The following is a 19,115-nucleotide window of genomic DNA, read 5'->3' as shown; positions in this document are numbered from 1 at the left end:
CCTCTTCAGATAGAGACTGTACTGTACTGTACTGAGGGCTGAGAGAAATGGATTCCTCTACTAGGTCATTTGCTGGCCTGGTCTGTGGTAAATGAAGCAGACAAGGAACTCTTAATTGCACAGTTCTCTTTCATCCTCAGAGCAGGTCTGGGAGTGTATGGAGTTCAAAGACACAGTGGTTGTTGAACAAACCAAGGATTGTTTGGGAGAAATGTCATGTTTGGCTGGTCACTGTGCCATTAAATATTATCATGTGACACTTTAGAAGAAAGCCTGTGCTGGAGACTTCACAGGTAGTACTAATTATGGCAATTCCAAATGTTCTCAAATGGAACTTTAGTCATGTTATTTAATGAAGTATGTTCTTTGGGTTCGGATCTGGATATCTGAAAAATATTCTGTAATGTGAAATCAGGTTGGTGCTCATATGGTTGGCCATATTTTTAGATCCATCATACATATCTTTGCAGCTTGGGCTGAAGGATATGTGACAAGTGACTTGGCTGTACTCAATATGGACTGGGACTAGAGTTCATTTAATTTGTCATTAAGTTTCACCAGATATTTTGTGGACAGCAGAGGAATAGTCTCTTATGTATTCATCAGTTGTTTTCAACTTTACTTTGTGTTCTAGCTTCCATTTCCAAACTCTTTGGCTAAATAATCTTTGTTAGTTTTCTAGTCTCACTATGCTCCTTGTCTCAAACATCTCCTTTCCTTTTCCCCCAAATTTAGCTCTTTCCTCAAGTTTAACTTAATGTGCAGGGCACCAGTAGGAAGAGTTATTGGTTGCACCTACACTCCTATGTAAAGTGCCCCTCAAAAGCCAAAACTGGCATTATTTTTCTGTAGGAGCATCATTGATGCCAGTTCTGGGTAGAAATTCCTTCAGGATTCTGAAAGGAAACACTGGGTCCATCCAGGGACTAAGGGAGAGAAGTGCCTAACTCTGTGATATGGACAGGTCCCAAGTCTCCAGCTCTTTCGTCTGTCTTTGGCAATAATGTTGGACAAAATAAGTAGTTGAAGTTCAATCCAGGAGTACTTTGATGTTGCCTGGTTGTTGTCAGGTAGGATTTGTAGGCCACCTAAACTTGAGTTTAAGCACACACTACCTTAAAGAGACAATATAGAAGTTGGGTAAACTTCGTGTTTGTAGAACTGGTTCAGTAGATATAGCTGAAGCATAGGAGGCAAAGCGTGCTGCTCTCAGATCTGGTCCTGAGGTCTGCTCTGCCTCTGAAAGTATGCAGAGGCAGCAATTACAGAGGAAATCTGAGATTGCTAATATAGTCCTTGTCTGGGTATGTGCACAAGTGCAAATATTTATTTTTATAACTCATCCAGCTTTTATTGGACATTATTGGAGTCAGTAGAAGAGCACTTAGGTAACAAAGGCCAATCTGTGTCAGATTTTGTAGTATTTTGTTAGAGATGGTTGAATATTTTGGTTGAAAAATTTCCCCACAAATTAAAAAATAAAAATGACAACTGCATTTTGAAAGCAGGTCTTATAATGAGAAGAACTGACAGCCTTAATTTTTTTGTTCTGACAAAGTCTCTCTCCAGATTGTGAATATAAATGATACATTTTTATAAAAAGTACATAAATTACATTAATGTGAATGTTTTCCTTTAAAGTTTTGATCATGTAAAAGGACTATAGAATTGACATCATCTTGAAGCTTTGTGTTTTGTTATTTCTCAGCAACCTGGATATCAAGATCAAGTTTGCTTAGCATATAAGAAAGCAGAAGGGAAACAGATTTAGTACTGTCACTTAATAAAAATATGTTAGGCTTTGATAGATGAGCTATTTCTTTTGGTTCAAACATAATAAGAATTGCACCATTAGAAAAAAGCAAATTATTCTGTTGATAAATGATCTGGAGCAAAATCTTTTAACCTGAACTCAAGGTTTCACTGGAAAATCTTCAAGAGTGCCGAAATGGAATACTTAGTTGCACATCTTCTCCTAATAAGATATTTCTGCAACGTCTCAGGTGAAATGCTTTCAGGAGAGAAGCATCCAGAAAAAAACACTGCAATCTCAACAAGAAGGTGAAAATAACACAGACCTGGTGAAGACACTGGCTTCCAGTTGTTGATAGAGTGCTGCAGTTCTTGTTACAGCTCATTCATACTGACTGGAAGCTGTTGTAACAAACTATGTTAAGGGTTATGAAGCCTTAGAATAATTGATTTGAAGCACAGTTTGGAAGGACAGCAATTTATGTATCTGTGTAAAATTAAAGTTACTGTGCTTTGTGCAGTCTAAGATCTACCCAGTAGCTTGGAATTGAAGTATAGGACTGCAGCACAATCCCTGTAATACACAGTTAGTGTAGAATAGTGTATATGTGTAATACATATTGATGTGCTTACTCTAGAAAGAAATATGACACTACATTAAAAATGCGCAGAAGTAATGAGTATGAAATGGATTAGTAACTTCTATTTTCTATCCTGTCACACAGGAATAGGAGGATATGAAATTAAAGTAGCAAATTCAAAACTGCTAGAAAGAAATACTTTCTCACCTAATTTATAATCTGTCTTGCACATGCTGCTAGAGGATGTGATTGAGAGTCAGAATTTAGGAAGATTGAAGTGCATTTTGCAGTCTTGTCTGTTACCCCCTGCTCTGTGCTGCTGTAGATCATTTCTGGCCATTCCTACTGGAATCCTGAGCAGAGTTCACCGAGATCCTTTGTGGAGCTCCCCTTTGCCTGCAGGATGAGTGATCTGTAGCTGCTGGTGTGTGCTTCATCTCTCTGACTCTGTCACACAACCCTCCAATGCTTGGATCCTCTTGACCAAGGTAGAATTAATTCAGGGAGGAGAACAAGCAAAGAAACCAATGGAAGAAAATTATATGATCTCAAAACATTCAAGTTTTTTTTTTTTTTAAGAACATTTTTACAGGTTTTAATATCTGCAGTCTCTAGCTGCATTAAGAATTAGTAAGAATTCTTTATTTCCAGTTTATGTTAAGAAGTAGAAGTGAACTTTCCTCATTGTTCTTTCAGAAAAAAAGCTTATTTAGCATGATGCAGACACAGCTTTTCTTTGTCAGGAAAAGATGGTGTGTGCATTCTAGAATTAAAAATAGTTCTATGTTTGTTTAATCCAGAAAAGTGTAGCTCGGATTATTACCCATGTGAACACTCTGCTTTTGGGCAATGGTTTGGAGGTGTGGTTTCTTTTGTACTTGGAGTAACACCCAAATCAAGTCCATTCCCTTAGACTCTTGAATAGGACCTAGAAGCTTGATTGCACTGAACTTTATGTTAGGATTGTAGGTTTTTGGAATAACAGCTTAGGATATATTTATTCAACAGGGAGGTTTTAAGATCTTTCTTCCATATTAATTGCATTTCAGTAGTAGATGATTGCAATAATAGATACATTGACATATAAAGTTTTAAGTGGAATGTTAAAAAAATTTCGCAGTGGACTTTTTATAACTGTGCCGAAATCATCATATCTCTCTTTATACTGTTTAATAGGAGAAGGTAATTCCACAGTTCTTATGCTTTGTTAGGTCTATGGCACTTTGCTCTTGGATTCTTTTTGATGATTTTGTGCTGTAAGTTTGCCAAAGAGCTAGTCCCTTCCCACAACATGGGATTGCTCTTTAGCCTGCAGATCCAGTTCTTAGATGTGGTCTGCAAACACATCCCTACTGTGTGGGTGGACATATGTTATATGACTTCAAACTGGAGTATTTAAGACCTCTCTAGTGCCTTTGAAAGGTATGCTTGTTCCTTGCCTTCTCTCCACCATGAGGAAATGGAAAGTAAGCAGTCCTTATCTCCACGTGTTAGCTATTCTGCTCTGACAGCAATGAGAGAGTTTTGAGTTGTCAGCTAAAAGCAAGTTACTCCCTATTTAGTGATTCTTCTAGAAATTATTTTTACCTTTCAGAGGTAAAATTATTTTTACCTTTTAGAATTCTGTTTTCCAGCCCATAATCATGGTGACTCCAGTCCTTCAAAGATGTATGTTACCTTATAGTTGCTGGGCATCCTTGCCATCTAGTTCAAGAAGGCTTGAAATGGATTCTTTCTTGGAGTATTAAAAAGGAGAGTTGGTTGAAATCTATTCTGAACTTAAGACAGTGGAGTTTTTATCTGCATCTTCAGGTTCAACACGGTAACGTTTTCCAAGATCTTTCGTAAATGAACTGGCTTATAACTCTAGATGTGCAATAAGTTAATCTTCTTATAGCAAAGATGTAATGGTGATAGATGTAGACATAATAACTTCTGCTTAGTTCATAGATAAGACTGTTCTTAGGTTATTATGTTTAGCCAGGGCGGGTTCCCCACCTTGCTGATAAGAGTTCCCATCTGCTTCTATTACTTGTGGATGTTTCTTTGCCTTTACTCTAACTATAGATCAATAAAGGGATCTAAAAGACACTAAACTCTTCAGTATCTCTCATCAAATTTTTGACCACTAGGCCAAACATTGCAGTAAAAAAAGCTGCTTTTCAGTTTTAGAGCACATGGTTTACTGTATTTCATGATAGTTCATTCTGTATTTTACTAATGTTGTCTTGAGCTGTACCTTTACTGTTCATACTCTCCTGCCTTGCCTCTATACAGTTAGTAGGTCACTAGCCCTTAGGCTGTGAGAGGCTGCCTTTTACGGTAGCAGGAACTGCCTGTCATCTGGAGAAGAGTGACGTGAAAATATTCCATATATCCTTTTTGACTTGGGCAGCCTTGTTATGAGAAGTCTGTAATCTCCAAATGATAAGCCTTTGAAATGGAGAGATTAATCTCTAGGCTACCTCTTAGTGGCATTCCCAGTTCTGTAGTTGCATGGGCTGATCTCTGCATTTCCATCACTAATTTCTGACACCTGTGGGTTAACTGCTCTGTCTTCTATCATAATTTCCTAAATTGTTTTCTGGATTTCATCTTCATGAAAAGATTAATCTAATTTTCTTTATGAATGTCATGCCTCTGAAGTGAAATCTGTTTCATGCCCTCAGCATCTAAGAATGCTTTTTGTAGCCAGAAGTATACAGCTTTTTAGAAATCAGCACAGTTCATGTCCATTGCTAAAGGACAGGAGTCCAGTCCTTTGTACAGCAGCTGTCTTCAGAATTAATGGACTGTGTCAAGACTTACAATGAAACAAAATGTTGCTGAAATTGATCTGGCTGTGGTAGAGCGTGCTGTGATTGTAACAAGGAGATATTTTGGTGAATACTTTTAATCCCAGGGTCTGTTGCTGGGTGACCTGAAGCTCCGTTCATATCTTAATTAGACATTATGTCATCTCAGAAGCCTTGAGGATTGATGCAGTACTTGGCAGAGTGTTTCTGGTTGCATGACAGTTTATGAAATGTTTAGTCACTAGCAGAACAGGTATACCTGTGGACTGTCACTCAAAGAAGAAAGAAAGAGGTTATTTACTGGTAAACAGAGTTTTTCAGATATGGAGGCTGAATGTATGTTTACTTCTCATCTTCCCTCTCCTCTCAGTCTTTTGGGGTTTTAAATTGCCTCTCTGGTTAGAATGACAGTGCTGTCTTCTCTGTGTCATATGGTGAATATGGAGGGTTTGGGAGAGGGAAGACTTGAGCACACTCTCTGGATACTGCAGAAGCGGGGAGCAGGTTCTTTGGTCTGGAGTGTGGGGCATATGTGCATGTTAACTATGCATTTAGAATTCGCATTATTCTTTGTGACAGGATTGTCCCTGTTGGTTAAAAATAGGCATTGATGTGACTTGTTGTGATGTGTTTCAGAATTCTATGCCAGTCTTTCTAGGAAGGAGCTGCAGTTTTCTGTTGTGATTTTTTTTTTTAAAGTATAGGTTCTTATCTACAAAAATAAAAGAGAGATTTTATGTCTTAAATTTCCCTCACTATTAAATTTTATTTCCCAAATGATGACTTTCTGTTTTAAAATCTTGCTTAAATAGAAACACATTTATATGTGCAGCAAAATAAGAATGTCCCAAACTTTCATTCTTGATTTCCTTTTTCTGAGATGCAAGACCGTCCCTTCCAAGTTATATTGCAGTAAGTTAATCACTGTGTCTATAACTAACTTTTTAAACAATAACTTAACAAAGTCTCCATATTGTAGCTTAGTCATGTTATTTATTGTTGCTGTAGGATCTTGGATTTTGTTTTGTTTTGTTTGCCTTTCCATATTGTAAAAAATGAGCCTTACCCTATTTGGAGTCTTAAAGGTAAATTACTCTCAAGTTGCCTCTTGGTCTTTGTGCATTATAGAAGCCTAGAGAACTTGTTCAGAGTAGACGTTTTTCTGGTAACAAGAGCCAAGGGAGATGAATACCATACTTTGCTACCCATAGAAACTATGCTATTATAACACAAATCCTAAAGGTAATGACACAGTATTGAATATCAATCCAGTGGTGCATCTGGGCACAGCTGGTCATTTATTTTTATCTCTACTTAGTGAATCTGAATTCAAAGTTCTCGGTTTCTACTTGAAAAGGATTGCTTATTTCTTTATTGGAGGTGTGCGGGCAAGATCATAAATGATTCTTTTCTTAAGTACCTTCTTATTTGGTGAGGATGTCTGACCTGTGTCATGAGTATCCATGAGGTTATATGCAATATAACAGGGTTTAAGTTGCTCCTTAGAAAATTAGAAGTGCAAAAAATCTGCTACAGATATGAACAAAGGTACTGCGCAAGTGTTAGATCATAACCTTAGCAGCATGCAGTAATGCAAAATAAGGTCTGGATTCTAAATACTACTAATAATATTTAAGAATGCTGCAGCTGACATGAAAGACCTTATCATACTAAACAGGGTGTGAAGTGAGTTTGTAATGCTTAATGAAGGATGATAAAGTGTGACAAAACATCTGACAGAAGTTGATGAAGTTAAAGACTGTGTGTGGGTTTAATACCCAGTTATATAGCACTGTGTAATTTAATGGTACAAAAATCCAGATTGCATCTGTCGGTACTGCCAGAAGTTGCATCTTTTTCTGCCAAAACTGACTGCAGAATATCCAGTCAAATGAACTGAATTATAATGGTATCGTCAGGGACCCATAGTTGCTAAATGCAGTTGCGTTATCAGCATTATCTAATAGGATTACATGAAAATAGAAATGATTTATAATCTCTCAGAATATAAAATTATATATATGTGTACACACACACACACACACACACAAGTATATATGTATGTATATATCTATATTTATGTATCTGTTCATATAGCCTGGCTCTACTTAGGAAAATGGCTTTAGCCCCCGTTAGTTGTTCACAGATCTCATTTCCAAACATCTATAAAAAGATAACTAACAATTTGAAAAATACTAACATCAGTTTAAGGGGAATGTTATTAACAACTTCTAACTAAGTTATACTACAGGTATTTCCATAAAAAGTTTTTTTATTTGTTTATTTCTTTACTGCTTTTTTCTGATATCTTTTTCTGACCCCTTTTTGGTATTTGATACTTATGCTTTGCTTAACTGATGTTCCAGTTCCTTTGTACAAGCTATTTAAATATTCTTTCCTTCCATTGGCAATTTCATGCCACAGGTCTCCCAAGGTCTTTGCTTTCTAAAAGGAAAGCTTCTTTTACGTGATGTATCAAGAAGCCTAAATCAATATTGCTAAGATTCTAACTGCTACTCAGTAGGATGAATAGGTACAAGGAGTAAGAGTCCTTCCAACACCCTTTTCTCTCTATTTCATCTGGGACACAGACCACAAATGTTTATTGAATTTATTTTCTCATGCCATTTTCCTTTCTCGATCCAGATCAAGATGTACTTTTTTTGTTTTTATATAAAGGTTCAGAACATTATTTGTAGCTGGTGAGCACTGTGATGTGGACACACTAGAATGGTCAAAAAAAGTCTTCAAGGTACCCGTCTTAGACCACTGGTGGCAGACTGGTGAGTATTTTAAAATATGTTTGTGAAATAGAGTAAAAAGGAAATATTTTCAGACTTCTGTCCTGAGTCTGCAGGTAGTAGTGGTCTGTTTTTCAATAAATGTGAACTTAATTTAAATAGACAGGACCAAGTGTGAAAATAAAAATTCAAGCAAGAAGAATTTTTTTTTGGAAGTGGCTTGAAAAGTGACTTAAGGATATATTTAAAACACAGCATTTTTAAAAGCTATGTAGAAAAAAACAAAATGGTATTTTCTGATGCTTGTGATAAAAATCAGCATCATTATTGTAATTTCTGTATTTTTGCAGGCATAATTTTATATTTTATTTGCATATGCGACTATGATCCCAAAGCCTGTAGGCAAGAATAGGCCTCAGCGATGCAGAGCAAGCAGTTAGTTTAACTGAAAAAGCTTAGAAGATCAGATAATTTCTTTGTCTGTGTACTGACAATAACCTGGCAGTAACCAATATTACTGTGTGTAATTCTGTGTGTTTTTATACCTATCTATGTGGGTGCAGATATATATGTAATTGTCTATAGCTTTGATAAGAAATGTATAGTTAGTGCAAAGACTTAATGTTACTATGTTTATTCAGATATGTCTCAAGTGTCGGTCAGACATTTTAAACAAGCATGTGTGTGATTGTACTCAGACTGTGCTTTGAGAGACTTTCAAAAGAAGACCAAGAGCCCAGCTCAGAGTGCACTATGTTTTATATTCTTGATTTTATATTCATGACATGCTCTTAAACTAGATTGTAGCAGGACTTAATGAGCTAAGGCCATTTCAAATACAGTGCTAAGAGAGGTAAATAATTTGATTAGAATGATGACCCACTTTTATTTTTGAGTGATTATTGTAGAAATGTGTATTATTGAATGTAAGCAAGACATTCAGTCTCGAAGAAAAAATATACCTGAATCAAAGTCCCTGTCAGAGAGACTTAATTTCAGGGGATGAGGAGGAAGAGGTAAGGAAGAAAGGAGAAGAAAAAAGTGATTGTTTTAGTAGAATACAAGCTAATAAACTAGAATTATTTTAACTTTTAAAACTTTAAAAAGCAAAATTTTTTTTTTTTTACTTTTTAAATAGAGAGCAGTCAAATCTGGTAAGTGAGATAAAATGGAAATGCTTGGAAGCAAACATCCTCTTTGTTCCTTGCCTACCCTTTCAGAGTTAGTCTTTACTTTCAGTCTTTCTAAGGGCTATCAGATTGCACCAACTCCACACAGTCTACGGTGCGGTGGGTCCTTATGATAGTCCAGTCATTTCTCTCTTCTCTGAGGCTTGGTTTAGGTCCTTCACTTGTTACAGGCAAGCCTCCTTCTGCTCCTCTTCTGCTGAAGAGTCTTTCAAACTGCATTTGTACTTCAGGCTGTGTGCCTGCTGGGACTTCTCCCAGCACCATCCTGTATTCCAGAACTTCCCTTACATTAACATGCTTGACTGCTCAGAGGAAGAAGAGATTCTTCCTCCCTTAGAAAATCTTCACTTGCCCCAGACTACAGCAGATAAAACAGCAGAAGAAAGCAGCCTTCCCTTTTGCTGTTCAGTCACCTCCTTGTTAACAGCGTACAAAACGTATCCCGTTAGCTGTGAAAAAACAAGCAGTTCTGTCACATTTAGCTGTGTCTTTCACTTGGTAAAATATTATTCAGAGTGGGTTTTCATGTCAGAAAAGCCTTTTTAATCCAACAGTAATGGGTTTACAATATATTCAGTTAGATCCTGTTTTATACCCTACAGAAAGTGCTTCAAATCAGTATTGAAAATGTTGAGCTTGGAAGCATGATATTACATAATAGATATTATAAAATGATTTTGTTATAATAAAGCAGATACTAGTAAGTTCATTTTAATGCATTTAAAAATGTGGTTTAAGTGGTTTAATGACAGCTACTGATGATCTAGTAAGATGAATGACCATCTAGTAAGGTGAAAATTCAGTTGTTTTGGGGCCTTTATTCAGCAAGGAGCTGAAAAAATTTCTCTTCTGATGTGTTTACAAGAGCTGCATTTTAATCTTTAATTTCCTGTTAATTTATAGCTACAGTGGAAACCCCTGCAAACTAAATAACACTAATATTGCGCTCCTCCTTTCACTATTTGATGTTTGCGCTAGGGAGGAATGGTATCCTTTTAAAGTGTTTTAAAATAGATGAAAAGTTGATGAGGCAAAAGCACGCAAAAGGGCTGTTTTAGAGGGCAGCAGCTGCAGAAGAAGAAACTTTTGCCAGAAACAGTTAGAGGTACGGAAGGTAACACAGCTGAACTAAAGAAAGCACCATCCTGAAACAGAAATGTCAAACACTGCTAATTGTACTTCCCTCTTAGTCTCCCTTGGTTTTCTACAAAAATTTACTAGTCCAGTAGCTCCCACCCCTTCAAACAGCCACTGAAGCTGCTGGCTGTTTTGATTTTAGCAGCCGTTAAGTAGATGCTGTTGAATCACAGAAATGATGCTATTGAATCATAGAAATGTTGTAGTCTCCCTCCCTCTCAAAGCAGGACACTTGTCAACAGTGATGGCTTTATGTAGCTGAGTCTGGAAATCCTCTGATGATTCCACAACCTCCTTGAGTAACCTGTCCCAGTGCTGCATGGCCCTCCTAGTATGAGAGTTTTTCCTAAAGTCCAGTCTGAACCTCTCAAGTTGCAATTTTTGGACCTTGTCTCTTGTTGGTCATATACCACCACCAAGAAGAGTCTGGCCATCTTTGTGACTGTTCATTTTTAGAAGCTAGTGACAAATTCAGATGTACTTTTCACTAGTAGAGACAGCTCCTCTTTTCTATGTCATGAGTAAGTATGGAGAAGGTAGGATTTGATAATACGCTGTTTTGTCCTTTAGGAAGCATTATGGAGATATAATAAATGTGGGAGACGGAGGCAAGAAAGGGCTTGTGTTAGGTCAAAGCTATAAGGTACTGAATGTAGAATATCTTATAAAATAGATAACTAGGTTTATAACTTCATATTAGAAATATTCATGGTTAGTGAATGATGACAGAATAGAGGATCCCGAGGCTCAGAAAGAAAAAGTTTTCAACTATTTCTAAAATAAAAAATTGCAGCTAAAAGCAAAAAAAAAGACCTCTAGTCAAGTCTAACAAGACAATTTGAACAATTAGTTATTTTATAACGTCATATAGAGCTAATAAGTTCTTTAAATGAATTTTTTTATAGCCTATTCTAGTTCAAAATAACAAAACTAGTGCATTTTAGGAAATGCCTTTTATTGTAATTAAATTTTATCTGAGGTTCTAAACTGCTGTTTTGTTGTTCCCAAGATTCAAAGCTACTGATTTACTTCTATATATGAAAATGTTTTTGACCTTTGATAATCTGGCAAACTGTTACTTGTTCCCAGATTTAATATTTGTATGTATTCTTCCAAAGCAGGAGCCTTGTAAAACTGTGAGAAATGGTGGCATTTTAATTTACCTGAATACTATATGTCTTACTTGTGCAATTGTCTTAGTCATCACCTCTTTCAGCTGAGGCTAAAACAATAGATGAAGGAGGGGAATCTAGCATCTTGGTAATTAGCATTTCTTGTATGGTTGGATAATTTCTATGGCTTTATTTATTACTGAGAGAAAAGGAGGGAAGAGATCAACTTTGTAGAGCTGAGGAACAACTGGGTTATTATTTAGAGGCAGAAATGATTATGAGTGAAGGGAAATAAAAGGCTGCCATGAAAAAGGATAATGCAAAAAGAAAAAAGGGAATGTAAAGCACTTCAGGTTTAATAAGGTATCTTCAAAGCTCATGGCCCCTTTGCCTTATATTGAAACTAGAAATGAATGAGTATGGACAAAGAAATGTAGGTAGGGTTTTTTTTCCTCATGTTGTCTTCGGAAGATTTATGAAGTATATGAAATCACTGTGAATTGAAACAGTACTTTGAAACAGTAGAAAGCTTTCATTAGGAGACTTCAAAGCCATTACACCCAGAAAGCCTCAGAGATTACAACTTTGATTTTTGTCAGTATTCCTTCATTAGTAATGCATTTTTATTTATTTGTGTTACAAATGCAGTAAGCATGTCTTAGAAGATGTGAAATGTATGTCACAGGATCAATAAGTGGCAAGTAGGAGTTGAGGACTTAAGGACTGATATGCGCTTGCTGTTTTCTTCAGAGATGTGGCAATAGATGAAAGAATGGTACTTTCAAGTCTTGTGCACGTCTATGCACAGGGAAGGGATAATCTTGTTTTGGTTTTGTGCGGGTGTTCAGTTTTTGCATATTTATAAGAAAATGACACTTAGCCTTTAAATAGCAATTTTCATCTTCAAAGTGGTTGTGCAAACAGAGTCAAATTAATTCTTTTAATACCCCTGTGAAGTAAGTAAAGTGTTATTCCAGTCTTGCAGATATTAAATTGAGAAAAAGTGGTGTCTTGCCCCAAGTCATCCAGGAAGCTATTGCAAATTCAGTGTTAGAAAGCAGAGCTTTTCTTGCTCAGAGATAAACTTTCTTGTCATACTTACATATGTTTTGTGATATTTTGAGTGTGTCTGGAGGGAAACAGAAAAGCACATTTTGAGCCTTGTTCTATGTCTCTGTGCGTAGTTATGTTTTAAGGGAATGATAATGTATTTATGTTTAAGTCTTCCAGCTAAGTAAGTCATAGGGCACTTTGCCAAATATATTTGAAATAACCTGCATGATGTTTAGGTTGTACCTGCTGTGTCAAGTTCTCTGAAGAGGCCCCAATACACCAAGACATGTGAGTTTGGGTTACCCTGTTTCGGAGCTAGCTTTAGATTTTAGAAGAAAAAAACAGTTAGTTATAGCACTGAGGGTGTGAAGGGATAAATGAAGCATGAAGGCTATGAAAGCTTGTGTTAAACATCCTCCTCTGCATTCAGGTTAGCTATTCAGTATTTTGTAGTACAAAGAAATAAAATGAAACTCTCCCACATCTTTTTTGACAATTTTGGAAAATTTAACAAATAACATTTCTATTTCTTCATATTAAATATAAGAAGTAGTGATTTTTTTTTCTCTTGGTATTTATAAATAGAAATGTTTGGAGACTCTCTATTTCAGGATGTATAGGAAAATTCAGGTGAAACAACTGAAATTGAAAATCCAGTAAATAAAATTTGAAATGCATAAAATACTAGTCAAAACACATCTTTCTGTACAGTTTTGTGGTTGTGTCCTCCTTCTGCTATAGGAATCTAAGTTATGGAGCCTGTGAGGGTTTAAGAAGTTCAAGTTGGGGATAATAATTGTATTACATTATGTGATTTGCCCTAATTAATCTGAGTGTCAGCTCTGTAAGGGACAGAACTACAGGGACACTGTGCACCTTTTCTGTGTTCATGGAAATAAGCTGTCTTTTCAGTAGTGAATCTGTGTCTGCAGTAGGTATTAGGATGAAAATCACATTCTGCTTGTTACATTATGGCTGCTGAAAAAGGTGGTTATAGTACGCAGAGTGTAATAAGATCTTGGGTACTCTGGCACAATGTGGTGAAATTCCCTGCTAGGAATTCCCACAGTTTTATAGCAGGATTAATTTACTCTGTCACTTTAAAACTTTTCTTTTTCCTTATCTGTGTCTTATCCCTAAAACATGCAAATGCTATGTTGGTATTATTTTTATTAGTACATGTTATTAGCATTATGCTGAATTGTAATTCCATACAGGAGTCATGGATATACAAATATATTATTAGGACTATAGAAACAAAACGCTCGTCTCGTAGAATACAGTGTAAAAAATATGAATCATAGGTAAGCGTAATCACTGTGATATATTTCAGTGAATTACTTCCTACCACAATCATTTATGAGGAAGAGTTTATTAATGTGGTCTCCACGCAGCGTGATCTGCTCCCCAGTCTTCAGTTTCCATTGCGTTGTCTTGGCAACGTTGTGCAAAATCTTCTCATGAGTGGCCAGAAAGATGGTTTCTGCAACTGAAGTCTGTTAGCTAATCTTCCAACATTTCCACCGCAGGGCGGTTCATTAGGTGAGTTACCTCGTCAGTCTAGACTTCTGTCTCCCACCCCGTTCTGCAGTTAAATTCCCGGTTTTGTTCTCCAGTCATCTTCTGCTTTGCCCTGTTCAAAATGCCACAGAATATGTGTTCTGATCCAGTGAATTCCTTCAGATGGTGAAATTTGCAGAGCAAGAGACAACAGATAATGGAAGCTAAGCAAAGGGTAGCCATTTCATTTGGATCAAAGAATCAATGCATGGATTTTTTTTTTAAGTACCAGAAATGCCATTCTGCAATTATGGAACTGAGATGGAAGAGGTGGAACAGATCACTTACGGAGTCCAAGCTGTTGTTTCAAATTATCAGATAGTGCCTCAGTGTAGGTTAGCTCACGCTTTTTAAGGACTGCTGTATCCTATAAAGACTGGAACCATATTTTGTTTTTAGTGGATGCTGATACTTTGCAGAACAGTTCTTAAAATGTGGAAACTACTCTGCAGAAAATTCTGTGGCTGTGCAGCCCTGAAATGCAGAGGCCAGCATAATGTTTTGGATAGCTGAATTTGCAACAGATATTCATGTAGAGGAAAAGGAGAGAAGTGGTCATTATCATGTCTCTACGTAGGGGATCCCATTCTGTCCTTTAAGGATGTGAACATAAAGATTGTTTTAGCCATTGTTTTTGCTTAGTAATCCGGCTTAGTAATTGACAGCATGTCATTAGTATAGCTCGTCTGCATTGCATTCATTCAATTTCAAGACCAGACACCAACTTCAAATAGTGTTTTGCTTGTCACTGGAGGAAAGAGAGAGACAGAGAGACAGAGACAGATACAGAGATTTTTTTTTCTATAGGGGCTACAGGCATTGCCAAGGCAGAGATTGACCTTTCAGTAGTGTGTGGTTGTCTCATTCTGTACAATGGCCTTTACCAGTTGCTTCAGAGAAAGGAAGAAGAACAAAGCTTGTATGTGTTGTGTACCCTGTCTGTCTGGTCAACCCGTGTCAAAATCAGAGGGCTCTTTCCTGGTGCCTTCTGGTTATGGCTTTTGCTCTTGAGGTTGGGAGATTGACAGTTCTTGCAATTTTTGTTTTAACGGCAGATTAATGTAACTTCAGGGAGTAACATACTATGATTTTGAATTAGAATTTGACGCTTCCCCCGCACCCTCCAAAGAGCCAAGTAATGTGGGCTAAATTTATTTTGGAGGAGCCAGTCAATCTCTTAAACCGATGAAGAGCAGTTGGTGCCTCTCTTTCCCAGTGTTTCAGTAATGTTAACCACTCAGATGTCGGGAAGGAGTGGGGAAACCTATCCCTCTTCATCACGGGAGACCTAAATCCCTATGTACATCCAAGAAATGTGCTGTAATTGCAGAATTAGAATTTCCTAAGCCTAGCTCCAGTATAAAATAGTCTGGGCCTTTATATGGGCTAGTGAATGGAACAGCAAAGCTATGGAATTTTTCTAAATGAGCAGTTATTTGGAAATGTGGTAAAACTGTTCCCTTTGAAAACCCCAACTCAGAGCATCCTGTTACCAGGGAGGTAGAAAAGAGAGTTAAGAATTGGAGACCATCAGTACTTAGAACCAGGCGTTTTATTGGTGTAATCCTAGTTCATATAATGGTAGAATGTTGTATCTATGCTCTTGCTAACAAAGCTTAGCGTCTCCATCATACGTGATTCATGGCATGCCTTAATAAAATGGGTCACGTTGCTTCCCTGATTGTGTTGCCCTCTGTAGTCTTTCAGGCTTATAGTCATCTATACTCATCTTCTAAACTTGATTTTTCATGGGATTTCTCAGGCATGCCTCCATGCATAGAGGATTGTTATCCAGAAATTCAGGCTGTATCTGCTTAGCTGAGAAATGTTTTTTTACAGAAATTTCTTGTTATTATTATATAATGCTTGCTTGTTTGTTGGACATCTAAAAATGTATGTTTGGATTATATATATACTCTACAAGCTTTTTCTACTTGGAATGAATCATTACAGCTGCATAAGTTTATTATGTTCTTCAGTGCTGTTCATCATTTGCCCTATTTCATCATCCCACCAGGCATGGCATGTATTTTCTCCACCAAAAATGTTTGTCTTTTTAGGGTTATTTCAGATGCGCATTTCACAGAGCTATCAGTTCTCCTGTGCATTTTGGGAAATGCTCCAGGTTGCAAAGATCGCAATGTTCAATGATGGAAGGAGCATTGAGGCTTGAAAAAAAATATGAAGTGCTTTTATTTTTGGAAGTGATTACAGTTTGCACATGGTTAGGCATACACCTCTGCTTTTTAAGTTGCTGGGAAGGTTTTCTCTTCCTCCTGGCTCTTCTGTCCTTTTTCCTCACACTGGTAAACACCTCCTCTGTGTTGATACAAATTCAGTATCAACTGTTCCATAGCCATTCTGTCTCATTTATACTGTCATTTTCTAACATAGAATTGATAGAAAGCATGCATTAAGCTTTTCTGCTCCCATTTGGCTTCAGTTTCTCAGTGCTTATTAATCTTAATCACTTCTGATTGTCTTTCCACATGCAGCCAAGGGACATGCATTAATATGAATGAAGTATTATAAATGTTTTTCTCCTTTTTAAAATTTCATTTATGCAGTTTTGATGATTGAAAACAAAAGAAATGTAAAGCAATCTTAAGTTATGGAGCCCATCCGTGAGCTGTTTATTGTGCAATGGATAGGCAAATGAAGAAGAAGGGGAGACACCTTTACGATCTAGCGTGTTAGGTAAAAGTAATGCAGCCTCAGCTGTGTGAGGGAGAGAAGCTGTGACAGCACCTCTAGTTGGTGTGTGTGTGAAAATGGTACAGGTTGCTGATCTCAGTCTTGTTGCATGGCAACTGCTTTTTTGGAGCTCAGAGAATAAAGTCCTCATTAGTGTAAAGTAGGTGATTTTCCTGATGATTTGAGAACAGGAAGGCTAGTGTTAAGCTGCATGGGTCTAGTGCCTGGAAGGAATAATCCTTTGCAAGATTTAAGGCTGACCAGTGAGGGCAGAGAAGGAGAACAGGAGTTTCTAAAATGTTAAATCCTGATACAGATAAATTTATTTGAATTGTTCAGAAGTAATTTTATCTGTCTTTTCCATCTTGGCTATATTACTATGCATACAATATAGAAACATTTGCCAAAATGATTAAACAGTAAATGGTTACCAATGAGATGTGTAATTACTTTTTATAATCTCCATTTATGTCTTACTGTTTCATCACCTATCAGTTATGATGTTATGGTAGAAAGAAAATAAAAATCTGGTATGCAGTTACAGCTTGAAAATATATTATAATTCACTGCATTGCCCAACTTCATGCATCTTTAAATATGCCATCTGAAATCTTCAAAATACGACCAAAAAGCATTCCATTCTCCTCTCTGATTATCTTGGTTGTCATTTTGCTACAGGCAACTTATAAAATGTACGTTATAAATTACCATTTGGAGGCAAAGGAGCCTGGTGTGCTTACAAAATGAATGCATAAACTTCTGCTATGTGATTAGCCTGCCAGTACACAATGACTAAACTAATTTCCTTCTTTGATTTTAATATTTGTCATGGTCCACCACCCTTTAACTAAACTAATTAGAACTTTATTACAGTTATAGTTCATTCATTTATTCCGGAGATCTTATTTGGATGTGCTTTGAAATCTTCAGAGGCCTTGAGTGTATGTATGCGTTGATACCACACACAGCACAGTTTGTAAATATCTTCTGTATTTGGATAGGATTGTGAAAGGGGGCCTTGGGGCAATTTGTTTGTTGTGTTTGATTTTTTTTTTTTTTTTTAATCAATGGATTGAATATTGCAATAGAACTGTTATGTGGAAGTATGTGGCCTTCACAAGTGAAATGTGTATTCATAGTAATAGATGCATTATGATTGCAAGTGCTTTGAAGCAGTAAGAAAATACTAAAATAATTGCTTGTATGTTATATGATTTCAAATTAAAAAAAAACCATAGAACCTCCAAGTACTTTAAGAAAATATATTACTTTATGGATACACAAAATAGATTTTGTTTTGAGAAACAAGTTTTCAGATTTTCTAATATCTATAGCTTATCTTATGATTTTCCAGTGATTCTGTACATTCACAAGAAACGAGATAAATACTTTGCTTCTGGATAGCTCTATGCAGCTGTTGTTCTACAGGTATTAATATGGCTCCACAGTCAAATTAATATTAATCTTGTGATAATTCGTCGACTGTACAAACGAGGTTGAAGCTCCCATACTCTGTGCTGTACGCGTGCATCGTAATATGGGAGTGCCTGTCTGTAGGTTTTGTATCAATCTGAATATATGTTATTAATATAAAACAAATACATTTTGCTGAGAGCAAAACTGAATATCATGTGGTATGCCATTTTAAAGATTGAACTGACATAAAAGTATTTTATATTGCGAAAATTGTGTCTCAGCTGAGGTGGGAGGTTTTCATTGATACAGCTGCAGGTTAGAGTCTGATATAAAGTTAAATCAGTACAAAAACTACATAGGTGAGCTTTGAGAAAGCTAATTGTCACTAAAGATGTGTATCAGAAGTATGTCCTGGTTTATGAAAGCTTCTAAATGTGTACCTGTATTGCATTTGACATTTAAAATGTAAAGTGGTATCTTGAACCATGGGTTAGACTAAATGGACAAACTGTGTGTGTAGGAGGAAATACTTGGGACACTCTTCCTTTTTTAAATGAAGCATACTGAGATTAATAGCTTGACAGCGTGTAACTGGGTGTATAGTTTTGTGACTGGTCAAAGCTTATCTAAGTGCAAACCACTGCTGAAAGAGGGATTGGAATGTTCATCCCTCATCTCTGACTATAAGGAGTTTGTACCCCTTATCTTAAGCCAATCCTAGCATGCGTGTGGCTGCCTGAGAGCAGGATCAGGGAACTGATTTAGGCAAAAACTAACCTGAGTAAAAGAATGAATAATTAGAGTTTTCTGGCTAAATCAGTTCCATGCAATTCCATGTAAACGCATGGGAGTATTCATGCTGGCAAAAAGAAAGATGGGAATGCACAGCCAAGGCGTAGAGGGATAATGAGACTCTCCCTTTTTGTCAGTGATCTGCACAGGTTTGCACTTTAATCAGCTTGAGTCAACCATGAAACAACAGCCTGAGTTTCCAGTTGTGCATTTTAATTGCAATATAATGAATAATGAAAATCGATATGGCTGTCACATCCTTGTCCCTTTTGGCTATTTTCTGTGGAATCTT

At 36.7% G+C, this 19,115-nt stretch overlaps 1 protein-coding gene across 3 annotated transcripts in view; it reads left to right on the top strand.

Annotated features, from left to right (window-relative positions):
- Window positions 1-19,115, top strand: part of ACSS3 (acyl-CoA synthetase short chain family member 3) — a 90,692-nt gene that overhangs the window by 45,054 nt on the left and 26,523 nt on the right. For all 3 annotated transcript variants that reach the window (XM_067289920.1, XM_067289919.1, XM_067289921.1), the window contains one exon: window positions 7,808-7,911. In XM_067289920.1, coding sequence (XP_067146021.1) covers window positions 7,808-7,911 — 104 coding nt within the window. The remainder of the gene's footprint in view (window positions 1-7,807; window positions 7,912-19,115) is intronic.

The sequence above is a fragment of the Apteryx mantelli genome, chromosome 1 (assembly GCF_036417845.1).
Source record: "Apteryx mantelli isolate bAptMan1 chromosome 1, bAptMan1.hap1, whole genome shotgun sequence".
NCBI classification, from domain to species: domain Eukaryota; kingdom Metazoa; phylum Chordata; class Aves; order Apterygiformes; family Apterygidae; genus Apteryx; species Apteryx mantelli.
The sequence above is the reverse complement of the archived record's forward strand: the minus strand, read 5'-3'. Positions and strand labels throughout refer to the sequence as shown.